Source organism: Arabidopsis lyrata, assembly GCF_000004255.2.
Source record: "Arabidopsis lyrata subsp. lyrata unplaced genomic scaffold ARALYscaffold_3, whole genome shotgun sequence".
In the NCBI taxonomy this organism is placed as follows: domain Eukaryota; kingdom Viridiplantae; phylum Streptophyta; class Magnoliopsida; order Brassicales; family Brassicaceae; genus Arabidopsis; species Arabidopsis lyrata.
The window spans coordinates 4,189,722-4,203,965 of NW_003302553.1; the positions used below are offsets into that span (position 1 = coordinate 4,189,722).

The 14,244-nt window shown below is 37.5% G+C and overlaps 3 protein-coding genes across 6 annotated transcripts; all 3 read left to right on the forward strand.

Moving 5' to 3' along the window:
• Positions 1-2,057: 2,057 nt before the first annotated feature.
• Positions 2,058-4,874, forward strand: LOC9318741 (NAC domain-containing protein 78). 3 transcript variants are annotated; one of them, XM_021032895.1, is made up of 6 exons: positions 2,058-2,466; positions 2,898-3,175; positions 3,269-3,454; positions 3,583-3,677; positions 3,792-3,834; positions 3,908-4,874. In XM_021032895.1, the coding sequence occupies exons 1-6, from the start codon at positions 2,247-2,249 to the stop codon at positions 4,586-4,588; spliced, it is 1,503 nt and encodes a 500-aa protein (XP_020888554.1). In that variant the 5' UTR covers positions 2,058-2,246; the 3' UTR covers positions 4,589-4,874. The 3 variants fall into 3 exon arrangements, with proteins under 3 accessions (XP_020888554.1, XP_020888553.1, XP_002882675.1); XM_021032894.1 differs by lacking the exons at positions 3,583-3,677; positions 3,792-3,834 and having other exon boundaries at positions 2,060-2,466; positions 3,272-3,454; XM_002882629.2 differs by lacking the exons at positions 3,583-3,677; positions 3,792-3,834 and having other exon boundaries at positions 2,061-2,466.
• A 2,863-nt stretch (positions 4,875-7,737) lies between these two features.
• LOC9318742 (NAC domain-containing protein 78) lies at positions 7,738-10,808 on the forward strand. 2 transcript variants are annotated; one of them, XM_021030992.1, is made up of 5 exons: positions 7,738-7,868; positions 7,956-8,239; positions 8,653-8,930; positions 9,020-9,205; positions 9,862-10,808. In XM_021030992.1, the coding sequence occupies exons 2-5, from the start codon at positions 8,020-8,022 to the stop codon at positions 10,522-10,524; spliced, it is 1,347 nt and encodes a 448-aa protein (XP_020886651.1). In that variant the 5' UTR covers positions 7,738-7,868; positions 7,956-8,019; the 3' UTR covers positions 10,525-10,808. The 2 variants fall into 2 exon arrangements, with proteins under 2 accessions (XP_020886651.1, XP_002882676.1); XM_002882630.2 differs by having other exon boundaries at positions 7,756-7,868; positions 9,853-10,808.
• Positions 10,809-11,252: 444 nt separating this feature from the next.
• LOC9318743 (NAC domain-containing protein 53) lies at positions 11,253-14,025 on the forward strand. The gene is made up of 6 exons (XM_021030991.1): positions 11,253-11,700; positions 11,811-12,088; positions 12,169-12,351; positions 12,607-13,179; positions 13,248-13,371; positions 13,471-14,025. Exons 1-6 carry the CDS (start codon positions 11,535-11,537, stop codon positions 13,827-13,829), a joined length of 1,683 nt encoding a protein of 560 aa, XP_020886650.1. The 5' UTR covers positions 11,253-11,534; the 3' UTR covers positions 13,830-14,025.
• The last annotated feature ends 219 nt before the right edge of the window (positions 14,026-14,244 follow it).

The following is a 14,244-nucleotide window of genomic DNA, read 5'->3' on the forward strand; positions in this document are numbered from 1 at the left end:
GGGATCAATATGCAATATATTGTGCCCTTTATGCTTTTATTTTGTTTATTAATGTCACATAATTTGCTATGAATATACTTTGCAACGGATTAATTTGTTAACCATCACAAAATTTGTACCCTGAGATATGCAACTTGTTACCGGAATTGCAATTTCATAACACACTTTTCTCAGCTCCTCAAGATTCAGTGTTTCATTTGCTTCGTGAAGACAAATGCATGTTGTTCTAGTCTCAATACGAGAAACTGTTATGAAAAAAAAAAAAATTAACATGGGCTTGATTTACACCCGTCCGTCATTAAAATGGGCTACAAATAAATCATGGGCTTTTAATATTCTAAGCTTAGAAGAAATTAGGCCCAGAACTTACACCCGAGGGCCGAGGCTCAAACCGTTTTTTTTTTTTATGAGCCAAAGAAAAAGTCTTGATATTTTAGCATTTTGTCCTTTTTGGAGACAGTGGTGTCAGATAGCTGACAACAAAAATATATAAATAAACAAAATAGTATTTTCGTTTACTTTTACTTTTTTAGTTCCATAATAATGTGTAAATGTAAGAGTTGGATATTTTTCGTTTAAAATTCTGCCTTCGAATTAGTTACGCATACAAAGCATAAGAGACAAGAGACATAGCGTACCAAAAAAAAACGAAATAGTGCAAAAATATATCATATAGTTTTTGGTACGCCTCATCAATTCAGCCCCGTACACCATAATTATTAATCTTTCAATATCTAAATGTCGACAGCAAAAATTTCAACATGTAGAAATATTTTTTTATCTTTCTTTTTTTTTTTTGTCGTTTGTTTTTTTCTTATCGTTACCAAAAATTCAGTAAAAAATTATAGAGGCCTATTCCATTTTCTAGAAGATGAAAAAAAAGGTATCTTTTTGTCTTTGTCACCTTGACTATACAAACATTTAAATTATTCAAGTTGTAATCGTAGTTAATGTTTATATTTCATAATTGAAAATGTTTTAAATGAAAACCAAACTACGATTTACAAATTTGAAGAGGACTGGCACTAGAAATAAACAGAGAAAAAAGAAGAAAAATAAATACATTAGTAACAGAAAATGGGAAAGATGATGATTCGTGTGGACCAAGTCTCACTTCCCCTTTAGCTTGCCTTATTGGTAAAGTATCCTTCTGCAAGCAAACGTATCTGTCACTCCTTTTTTATTTTTCTTTCACCTTCTATATTATTCTCATTAACTCTTTTTTTGGGTCAACTTCTTTTAAACTGTTATTACATTTTTATGGGTTTTAAAGAAAACGACATTATCCTAATTAAATAAAATTTATTAACCTTACGAGATTAAATCTTCTTTTAACCTATACATTTATATCAAAAAGAAAAATATTTGGCAATCTGGATATGAAAAGAGAAGGTATTTATCGATTGACAAAAAAAAAAAAAAAAAAAGGTACTTATCAAAATTTAACTTTTGATAAGGAGAAGACAAAACCATTATATATTTTCCAACAAGATTGTTTCCTTAGATTTTATTATTTACCGTAAAGTTTGTAAATCTTTGAACTGCAGAATTTTATGAAATATAAGATTTTTATACTAGAGATATGTACAATGCATTTAATGTAAAAGGAAACAAATAAACTTTTTTCTTTTAGTGTAAAAATACTTGACATTTTAAAAAGATTTATTAATCACAGAAAGAATCTTTGATTTTCATTTATTGTTTTTCATCATCTATCTAAATATTATTTACTTATATAGTAATCAATATTACTGTTCTATTCTATATTCACACACATATATAATATGCTTTTGGTCAACTACATATATTATGGTAAGACATTTTTAGGAAATTCCAATCGTAAAATATAAATATTTTTCGTTTAATACTTACTTTTCACTTTTAAGACCACACTACGACAGTGTTTCCTTCTCTTTATTTTACTGCATAAAACGACAAAAACCTAAGCAGTAACGTTTTCTAGGGTTTACTGCAACACTCAAAAAAGAGAAATTAAATAAAATTTAATTAAAAAAAGAAAAAAAAGGGAAATGAAAATCGGAATCGCAAATCCGAAATTACTTGTTTTCTAACCTTCTAGGAACTCGTAAAGAAAGCAAATTTCTTGCAATTGAAGCTACCTTTAATGTTTGTGCTTCTCTTTTTAATTTCTTCTCTGTCAAATTAAAAACACATTTGGACAACTTTATTTGATGTACAGATTGAGAAGAAACGCTAGAACAAGTACGGTCTCTTTTTTTGCTTAAATGGGTCGCGAATCTCTGGCTGTTGTGTCCTCGCCGCCATCGGCAACTGCGCCGAGTACTGCTGTGTCGGCGACCTCGCTTGCTCCTGGCTTTCGATTTCATCCGACTGATGAGGAACTCGTGAGCTATTACTTGAAGAGGAAGGTTCTGGGCAAACCTGTACGCTTCGATGCGATTGGAGAGGTCGATATCTACAAGCATGAGCCCTGGGATTTAGCAGGTTCTTTGGGTTTCTTCCTCTTCGTTTTTGCGTATCTCTGTGATTTGGGTTTTTCCGTGAGACTTGTAAATTTGTTGCTTCTGATCTGTGATTATTGTCGCCTGGGCTTATTTGTTGTTCCGTCTTCTGGGAAAAGGGTTTAGCTTTTATGTGCTCCGATTCTTTTTCTGGGAAATTTTTTGTTGCAGAGAAGATTCTCTGTTCGTACCTTTTGCTATGTTTAGGCAATTAGGCTATAGCACTGCGAAGACATTCCATCCAATTGACTTCTTTAATTGGGGAAAGTCGATTTTTCAGATTCCTTAAGAATTTTGTGTTTGCTTGTGGCTCAGTTATGTTTGCTTGTGGTTCAGGAAATGAAGTTTGTTGGTTATCTGAAGTGTTGTTAAGTCTGGTTTGTAAATTTTCATCTGTTGTGTTGTGTGTTTCAGTGTTTTCCAAGTTGAAAACTCGGGACCAAGAATGGTACTTCTTTAGCGCGTTAGATAAGAAGTACGGTAATGGTGCTAGGATGAATCGAGCAACTAACAAAGGGTACTGGAAAGCAACTGGAAAAGACAGAGAAATCCGCCGGGATATTCAGTTGCTCGGTATGAAAAAGACGCTTGTTTTCCACAGCGGGCGTGCTCCAGACGGGCTTCGGACTAATTGGGTGATGCACGAGTATCGACTTGTGGAATATGAAACTGAAACTAACGGAAGCCTGCTGGTATTATCTTGTCCAAAAGAGTTACTTTCGAATTGGGTTTATCTCATATTGTTAAAAGAATCCTATCTTATCTCGATTCTTTGTCTGGTGCAGCAGGATGCATATGTGTTGTGCAGAGTGTTTCACAAGAATAACATTGGGCCACCGAGTGGGAACAGATATGCGCCATTCATGGAAGAAGAATGGGCTGATGGTGGAGGAGCTCTGATTCCAGGAATAGACGTTAGGGTCAGGGTAGAGGCTCTACCACAAGCCAATGGAAACAACCAGATGGACCAGGTTTGTGCTTTCTTTACACTCAATGTTTCTTATATGCAAAAACTCTTTGATGAATCATCCCTCTTGATTCACAAGATATCATATTTCGTATATGCAAAAGCTCTTTGTTTCTCTAAGTGCTGTTTCAGTGGGCTGAGTTACTTAAACTGCACAATTCCATTAAGTTTGCTATCAACTCTTGTAGAATTCAGCTCAACCTTACAGCTTTATCTAATGAATGGTCTCTCTTGATTCACAAGATATCTAAATTTTTCTTTATGGTCTTTTTTCTTTGGGATTTATCCTCGTGATTACAAGATATTTCAGACTTACAATCTTCGTTTTGCATTAAAGGATAATCAACTAGAGAAAGACTTATTGTGTTTTGGTTAATCTGCAAAGTCGATCAACGCATTTTGGGTTTTAGATATTTTATGCCTAATGGGGTTCACATTAACTTGTAATTTGTTGTAGGAAATCCATTCAACAAGCAAGGATCTCATTAACATCAACGAGCTACCGAGAGATGCTACTCCAATGGACATCGAACCTAACCAACAGAATCATCATGAGAGCGCCTTCAAGCCACAGGAGAATAACAACCATAGCGGTTATGAAGAAGATGAGGAAACACTCAAACGCGAGCACGCAGAAGAAGATGAGCGTCCTCCTCCACTCTCCATTCTCAACAAAGAAGCTCCACTACCTCTCCTCCAATACAAACGTAGACGCCAAAACGAATCCAACAACAACTCAAGCAGGAGCACACAGGACCATTGTTCGTCGTCCACAATAACAACCGTCGACAATACAACCACCTTAATCTCATCATCATCTGCTGCTGCTGCCACCAACACTGCCATCTCTGCATTGCTTGAGTTCTCACTTATGGGCATCTCCGAAAAGAAAGAAAACCAGCAGCAACCGCTTAGTCCTCACAAGGAAGCTTCTCCTCCTAGTCCAATTGCATCTCCTGAAGAGAAGGTTGATGATCTCCAGAAAGAGATTCACCAGATGTCTGTTGAAAGAGAAACTTTCAAGCTTGAGATGATGAGTGCAGAGGCTATGATCAGCATTCTCCAGTCAAGGATCGATGCACTGCGTCAGGAGAACGAGGAACTTAAGAAGAAGAACGCCAGTGGACAAGCTAGTTAAACCACACTACCATCTCTCCAGGTTTCTTCTTCTTCTTCTTTGCCTTTTAGCTGTAATCTTCCTAATAGTATGAGCTATGGATGTAGCTTGTTCAGACAGATCAGAAACCATATGAATCTCTGTTGTAAAATTAGGATAAAACGGAACGGAGTCACCCAGCAGGGTCTTTATTGATCCTTTTTTTATTTCATGTTTCTGCATCTTTTGGGAACAATTTCAGGCTGATCCATTGTCATATACTATTATCATCTATCTATCTTGTCTTTTTCAGACAAGAACTCTCTTTTATTTGGTCTCAAGAAAGCTTTTTTTTTTTCTCTTGGGGTAAAACCGTAATCATTAGTGGTCCGGTTCGAGGGCATAATCTTCATGAAATTACCTTCTGGTCTTCCGTACAAAGAACTACTCTGTTGCTTAATAATGTTCTATCTCGAAGAACTGGGAAGACAGCTTTAGCTAAACTCGTGATTAGTGGAAATGAGTGAGGGTGTAACCGTCATTGAACAATTCGGCTAGCGTTACGATTTATGAATGTGGTTCCGTCAACGACGTTAGAAGACTTTTGTTACACGTAATTTGCAATTATTTGTTTTTTTTTTAAAGCAAAAAGCGCTAAATACGATTCAAGCCTGGATTCCATTTTCAAATAAATAAATATATTTTACTTTGAGAAAATTAGCTGTTATACGACATTTCACCGAAACATTTTTGGTTCTACCACTTCATATACTCATTTTTCTCTTGTACCACAATTGCCGTTGGTAAAGACCATTTTACCCTCCAACATGAGAGACCAAAACCTGTAGTTGATGTGCCCCTCTAACTTTTCTGTCTTCCTTTATTTCTCTACATTGGTAACTACAATTTTCTCTTTCTTTATTTGTTGTTACATTTTTATTTTATTTATTTATTTCTTTCACTTTCACTTTATCTCTCTCTTTGTCTAGTTCTTTCTCTCATTTACGACAAAACTTTTTTTCATATAAACATTCTCTACTGTTGTCCATATCTTGTCCCCGATTGGGAATTCTCTATTGCGTTTAGATCTTGTCCCCGATTCATCATTTTGTTTTATTATCATGAATTCCACATTTTGTCTACCAATTGTTCTCGTTTAAGGGTTTTGAATTTTATTTAGATTTCTCGGCATCTATTTTGGTCTGCAGATTAGTCGAACAATATTGTCCTCACTTACCCGGATTATTGAACCTTTTTTTTTTCCACTGGATGGTAAAACAAAGTTGTCCCCGAGTAAATCCAGATCTTCGTCTTCGGCTCTTTGGCGGAATAAAATAAAGATCAAGTTGTCTCCGAGTAAATTCAGATCTCTGGCTGGTAAAACCACATCATCTGGCGATGGACAATCAAGAAAAGTTGTCCCCGAGTAAATCCAGATCTCTGGCTGGTAAAACCACATCATCTGGCGATGGACAATCAAGAGACCTGGACTTATTCTTGGTGGACATCATTCACTCTATTTCATAATTATTGTCCATGGTAAATGTAAACTGCATTTAATGCAATGTTTTGTCCTTCTTCTCTGACACAAAGTTGTCTTTCAGACAAAGTTGTCCTTCTCTGACACAAAGTTGTCCCCGTTTCCCAACCGGCGTCTACTGTAGCTCCTTCCCCTAACACATACCTGACGCACAGAGAAGGGCAAAATCGTCCAAGAATTGCCACACAAACACCAAATGTGGTATGGATGCTAAATTCATTTCAAATGTGGTACATTTGCTAATATTTTCCCAAAATGTGGCACATTTGGCAAAATTCCCTTTTACTTTTCTTTTAATTTCAACTTTTTAATTGCTGAAAACCTAATTTTTGTGTTTCAAACTAATTCCATTATTATATATATATATATATATATATAATACTCCCTCCGTTTTGTTTTAGTTGTCGTTTAAGGTTTTTTTCACGCAAATTAAGAAAAACATTAAATTTTCTGTTTTACCCTTTATTAATATATCTTATAAATTTTTTCATTAGCTAAAACATTAAAATAATAGGGATAATACTGGAATTTTTACCAACCATTTACATTGAAAACCTAAAACGACAACTATTACAAAACAAAATTTAAGTCGTAAAACGACAACTAAAACGAAACAGATGGAGTATAAATTTGCGCCAACCAACTACCGCAACAAGTTACAGAGACTATCTAAGACTTGTCCAAAATTTCACGTGTCGCTACTTTATTTGCTGTTACCCAAAAATATCAGAGTATCGGCACTATTTACAGAGCACAATTCCCTGGAAGAGATATTAAAACCTCACTGCCTAACATTTCACTCTTAATCTTTTCCACTGTCGCTTATTCCCGGAGGATTCGTTGCCGCCTCTCTTCTTCTCCGATTTGCTTGTTCTCATTTTTTCCAAATTCCTAAAACTCTAATTTCCATACTACACTTGCTTCGTTCTTTCTTTAGATTCGATTCGATAACTCTGTGCTGGATTAAGGAGAAAAACCTCATTAGTTTCTTATAGACTCGGTGTTGATGGTGGCGACTGGACCACTACTTGGTATGGCCCGTGTTCTTTACTTGGTCGTGACGGAGCCAATGATTTAGACCGGAACTTGTCTGATTAACAATCACATTTGTAAATGTTGTCTGATGGTGCCGCTGCCGCCATGTAGGAATCAGCCAAATGTGGTCTTTTTATTTGGTGCATCTTACTAAACCTTCATCTACAAGCTTCTTGGTTGTCTTAATTTGTTAGATTATTATAGTGTCGACATCTTTTTATCATTAAGTTTCAAAGAAGAAGTTTTGATCAGAGACGTATTTTCGAAATGGATTCATATCTACTAGGTAATGGAATTTCGTAGGTGTTATAAAGTCTGATGTTTGTATTTTATTTTAACTATATCGTCCCCCTAATATACGGAACCTGGCTATGTTTAACTCCTTTAAGAATCTATTGTCTAGTAGTAGTATCATTTATGAGTTTGTGTGACCCTTGTTGAATGATTGTACTTTCGATAGGTTTGTTTTTTTTTCTTTCTAATACTATCTTTATCCAAGAGTTGGAAAAAAATTACTTGCTTTTTAGATGACTACGAAAGTAATTTACTACATAAAACGACAAAAACCTACGCAGTAACATTTGTCTAGGGTTTTATTACTGCCACACTCAAAAAGAGAAATAATGAAATAAGAAAATGAAAAAAAAAAGAAAATGAAAATCAAAATTGGAATCGCAATCCAAAATACTTTGTTACTACTAGCCTTCTGGGAACGCGAAAAGAAAGACAAATTTCTTGCAATTGAAGGTACCCTTCATCTTATGCTTATCTCTTTGGTTTCTTCTTCCTCAAATCAAAAAACCCATTTATCCAACTTGTCTTTTTGTTCTTCAGGTGAGATTTGGGGATAGGGAAATTGAGGAAACCCTAGAACAAGTACGGTCTTTACTTTGCTATAATGGGTCGCGAATCTCTGGCTGTTGTGACTGCGCCGCCCTCGGCGACTGCTCCGGGTACTGCTACTGCGGCTACCTCGCTTGCTCCTGGCTTCCGATTTCATCCGACTGATGAGGAACTCGTGAGCTATTACTTGAAGAGGAAGGTTCTGGGCAAACCTGTACGCTTCGATGCGATTGGAGAGGTCGATATCTATAAGCATGAGCCCTGGGATTTAGCAGGTTCTTTGGGTTTCACTTCGCTCTTTCTTGGTTTCTGTGCATCTCTTCAATTTTGGGTTTTTCTGTGACTTTGTTGCTTCTGATTTGGGATTTTGTGGTCTGGGCTTCTTCGCTTCTTCTGACTCGATTCTTGGGAAAAGTTTTTAACTTTATAGGTTCCGATTCATTTTGGTGGGAAATTTTGTTGCAGATTCTCTGTTGTTACCTTCTGCTATGTATGTTTAGGCTATAACACTGTGAAGACATTTCATCAAAATCGACTTCTTAAGTGGTTTAAATATTCGTTTTTGCAGATTTCTTTAGAATTTCAGGCTAACTTGTGCTCCAATTTTGTTTGCTTGTGTTTCAGGAAATGTAAAGTTTTGAGTTAAAGTCTGGTTTAAGTAATTTCCTTCTGTTGTGTTGTGTTTCAGTGTTTTCGAGGTTAAAGACAAGGGACCAAGAATGGTACTTCTACAGCGCATTAGATAAGAAGTATGGAAACGGCGCTAGGATGAACCGAGCAACTAACAGAGGGTACTGGAAAGCAACTGGAAAAGACAGAGAAATCCGCCGTGACATTCAGTTGCTTGGTATGAAAAAGACGCTTGTTTTCCACAGCGGGCGTGCCCCAGACGGGCTTCGGACTAATTGGGTCATGCACGAGTATCGCCTTGTGGAATATGAAACCGAGAAAAACGGAAACCTGGTGGTACTGTATTACTTTCAGATTACTTTCAAATTAGGTTTCTGATATTTTCCAAAGATCTTATCTTATCTCAATTCTTTGTTTGGGTGCAGCAAGATGCATATGTGTTGTGCAGAGTCTTCCACAAGAATAACATTGGGCCACCAAGTGGGAACAGATATGCGCCGTTCATGGAAGAGGAATGGGCTGATGATGCAGGAGCTCTGATTCCAGGAATAGACGTTAAGCTCAGGCTAGAGCCGCCGCCAGTAGCCAATGGAAACAACCAGATGGACCAGGTTTGTGATTTCTTCATACTCTGGCTTCATAACCCAAACCTTATTAGTTTCATTTCAATATTTCTTATATGCAAAAACGCTGTTGAAATTCTCTCTTAAATGGTGTTCCATTGGGCTGATTGAGTTTATTTGAACCAATCTACGATTTCAATGTTATATACAGTGCAAATGTACAAATTTATCTGATGCATCATCTCTCTTGTTTCACAAGATATTATATTTCTTATCTGCAAAACTTCTTGTGTTGAATTGAAGCTTCTCTAAGTACTGGTTCAGTGGGCTGAGTTATTACTCCATCGAGCCAACTCTTGTAAAAATCAACCTTATAGGTTTATCTGATGAATCAACTCTCTTGATTCAGAAAATATCTAAATTTTCTGTGGTCCTTCTTTTTTGTTTCTTGGGATTTATTCTTAATCATGCTGATTACAAGATCTTTCAAACTTTGCATCCTCATTGACCAGCACTTGTTACTGTGCATCATATGAACTCACTTAATTGATCAGTAAATGTTGACCAGAAGTATAATGATTTTTTTGTTGTTTTAGTGAAAATGCAGTTTTGATCTTTCATCCGCAAAGTTGATTGAAGCATTTGGTTTCAGATATTTTATGTGTCGTCTGGGGTTCACTTGTAATTTGTTGTAGGAAATCCAGTCAGGCAGCAAGAGTCTCATCAACATCAATGAGCCACCGAGAGAGACAGCTCCAATGGATATCGAACCTAACCAACAGAATCATCATGAGAATGAGCTCAAGCCGCAGGAGCATAACAACAATAATAATTATGATGAAAACGAGGAAACACTCAAACGCGAGCACACGGAAGAAGATGAGCGTCCTGCTCCACCTGTATGTGTTCTCAACAAAGAAGCTCCATTACCTCTCCTGCAATACAAACGTAGACGCCAGAATGAGTCAAACAACAACTCAAGCAGGAACACACAGGACCATTGTTCGTCCACAACAACAACCGTCGACAATACAACCACCTTAATCTCATCATCTGCCGCTGCCACCAACACTGCCATCTCTGCATTGCTTGAGTTCTCACTCATGGGTATCTCCGACAAGAAAGAAAAGCCGCAGCAACCGCTACGTCCTCACAAGGAACCTTCTCCTCCTCAAACTCCACTTGCATCTCCTGAAGAGAAGGTTAATGATCTCCAGAAGGAGATTCACCAGATGTCTGTTGAAAGAGAAACTTTCAAGCTTGAAATGATGAGTGCAGAAGCTATGATCAGTATTCTCCAGTCAAGGATCGATGCGCTGCGTCAGGAGAACGAGGAACTTAAGAAGAACAATGCCAATGGACAATAAAGGTTCTAAAACCATCTCTCCAGGTTACTTCTTCTTGCTCTTCGCCTTTTAGCTTTAATCTCCCTAATATTATGAGCCATCTATGTAGCTCCTCTAGACGGATTGCGAACCGTGTGAATCTCTGTTGTAACATAGGATAAAACGGATTCGAGCCCCTGAGCCGAGTGTTTTATCCTTCTTTTTTTTTTTTTTTTTGGATGTTCCTGCATCTTTTGAGAACAGTTTAGGTTGTTGCTCCATTGTCATATATCATCTATCTATCTAGTCTTTTCAGACAAAAACTATCTTAAATTTGTCTCAAGAACGTTCTGCCAACATGCCACAGACGAGAACAATACTAGAGGTGGTTAGGTCCGAGGGCATAATTGTCATTTCAAGGTGCATTTATCATCTAGATTTGCAGACAAGGACTTTCATTGTCTCCGGTAATACCGGGGTTAGTGGTAAGGAGTGAGGGTATAACCGTCATTGAACAATTCAGCTAGCATTACGAATGTGGATGCGTCAGCGACGTTAGAAGACTTTCGTTACACGTAATTTTGCAATTATTTTAAAAAGCGAAAAAGGGTTTGGTACGATTTAACCCTGGATTGCGTTTTCTAACATCAAATATATTCTCTATTTATTTACTCTTCTATTCAACGAAAATTTCAAATATTTTAAATTTTAGTCATCTGATATTTACTGAAGTGGATAAATCGTTTCCGGGAACCAACCAACCCCAACAAATTCTAGAGACTTTAAAAGCTATGACTAGTCCAAGACTTCCACGTGTCGGTTTAGTAAAGACAGTCACCCAAAAACAGTCACAGCCAGTCACTTGATATGCTATCCCGGCACAGGAACACTTTCCTGGAAAATATTAAAACCTCACGGCGTGAAACTTCTTCTGCACATTTTGTAGCTACTACGGTCGCTTAGCTCCGATTGGTTCATCGTCTTCTCCGGTTTGCTTTGTTCTCATTTTCCTCAAATTCTCCCAACCCATTATTTTGGTCCACCGAGTATATATGGGTCGTGGCTCAGTGACGTCGCTCGCTCCTGGGTTCCGCTTTCATCCCACGGACGAAGAACTCGTTCGTTACTACCTTAAACGCAAGATCTGCAATAAACCCTTTAAGTTTGATGCTATCTCTGTTACCGATGTATACAAATCCGAGCCGTGGGATCTCCCGGGTCAGTTCTTCTATCTGTTGATGATTTGATCGAAATTGTTGTATAGGAAGCGATGATATAATTTGAATTCTGCTTGATTTTTTGATTTTGTTGTTTTTGGTGGGAATTAGACAAGTCGAAGCTGAAAAGTAGAGACTTGGAGTGGTACTTCTTCAGTATGCTTGATAAGAAGTATAGAAATGGGTCGAAGACGAATCGTGCGACTGAGATGGGATATTGGAAGACCACAGGGAAAGATCGAGAGATTCTTAATGGCTCAAAAGTCGTAGGGATGAAGAAGACTCTTGTTTACCACAAAGGTAGAGCTCCTCGTGGCGAAAGAACCAATTGGGTTATGCATGAGTATCGCTTGGTTGATGAAGACCTCGATAAAACTGGTGTTCACCAAGTAAGAAGACTTGGGATTTTTTTAGTTTATTGTTGTTTAATGGGATTGTGTTGTTGACTTTGTTTTGGAATTGTGGGAAGGATGCGTTTGTGCTTTGTAGGATTTTTCAGAAGAGTGGTTCAGGACCTAAAAATGGAGAGCAGTATGGTGCTCCATTTGTTGAGGAAGAGTGGGAGGAGGAGGATGATATGACCTTTGTACCTAATCAAGAAGATCTTGGAAGTCAAGATCATGTTTATGTCGATATGGATGACATTGATCAGGTTTGTGTTCAAGTATTTGGTTTATCGGCTTGTTTGGAACATAGAAAATATACTCTTCATTAGGGATTGGTTTTAAAGTTTACTGATATCTCTTGGTTAGCTTTTGGTCGAATGATTTGTTCCTTTGTATTCATTGAGGAAGAGCTTGTGAAAATCTCTTCTTCTCATTCACTGATTTTGATCAGATTTCCTTCTAGGCTGTCTATTATGTTCTTCTTCTTCTAATTTTACAATTGGAATTTTTATATCTTGCAGAAGTCTGAAAACTTTGTGGTCTATGATGCCATTCCTATCCCGTTAAACTTTATTCACGGGGAGTCGAGCAATAATGTTGAAACAAACTACTCAGACTCCGTAAACTATATACAACCAGGAAACTATGTGGACTCTGGTGGCTACTTTGAGCAACCAGAAGAATCTTATGAGAAAGATCAGAAGCCTATTATTCGTGATGGTAACCTTCAAAATGACGCATTGTTTCAAGAGGAAGAAATTGGCTGTGGTGTCCAGGATGAGCACACCTCAAATTTGCTATCATCTGAAAACATCTTTGGGACTGATACATCATGCTACAATGATTTTCCAGTTGAGAGCAACTACTTGACCGGTGAGGCGTTTCTGGATCCGAACAGTAATCTTCTGCAGAATGATGGTCTGTACCTGGAAACAAATGATCTCAGCAGTACCCAGCAAGATGGTTTCGACTTTGAAGATTATCTTACCTTCTTTGATGAGGACGATGAGAGTGCTCAAAACTTGACTTTTGATCCTTCTCAACTGATGGGAAATGAAGATATTTTTGTCGATCAAGAAGAGCTCTTCCAAGAGGTATAAAACTTTATATTTCGACTTGTTTTTGTTTCCTTTTAAGTTTTAACTCACGTTTAAACCAATAGGTCGAGACCAAGGAACTAAAGAAAGAGGAGACGTCAGGGAGCAAACATGTGGTGGAAGAAAAGGAAAAGGATGAAGCATCTTGTTCAAAACAAGTTGATGCAGATGCAACAGAGTTTGAGCCAGGTACAGAACCATGTTACCACAATCAGACTTTAGCCCCATATGATAATAGGTGGTGTCACGTGTTCTGTTTTGCTGATGGATCAATTCATAACTATGCAGATTACAAGTACCCGTTCCTCAAGAAGGCAAGCCACATGTTGGCCGCTATTCCTGCTCCGCCTGCATTTGCTTCTGAGTTGCCTACAAAGGATGCAGCTATCCGGTTACACGCAGCACAATCATCAGGTTCAGTTCATGTAACCGCAGGTATGATCACAATATCAGACGGCAACATGGGCTGGTCATACGGCAAAAACGGGAACTTTGACTTGATCCTTTCTTTGGGGCTGGTCCAAGGGAATACTGCCTCCGAGAAATCAGGAAATAGTTCAGCATGGGCAATGTTAATCTTCATGTGTCTCTGGGTCCTCGTACTCTCAGTTAGTTTCAAAGTGAGCATTTTGGTCTCTTCCGGGTGATAGGTACCCCTTTCTTTTCAAACAAGACTTTTGTGTTTGTACATTGATATAGATTTACTTGCAGTGTTCTGCTGCTCAATGTTTTATTCTCTAATTATATTGAATAAATCTCATTCTATATCACAATACAAAATACTGTAAAAGTATGTTTCAGAGTTGATGTTATGGTTCTAATCGGGTTCTTGATTTGATTTTAGTTTGAATTCTTTTCTACTATTGTTTTAAGTAGATTAGCTTGTCTGTGGAGGACCACCAAAATATGAACTACGGTTAACAAAAATAAAATCCATTGGTAAACTAATAGTTTTTACAACAACAAGACAACTCCCAATGGCTAAAACCCCCATCAAGCAAAAGATCGCAACACTCAACCTTTCCCCAAATCTCTCCTTCTTCACGCCTTTCCACTGTAATC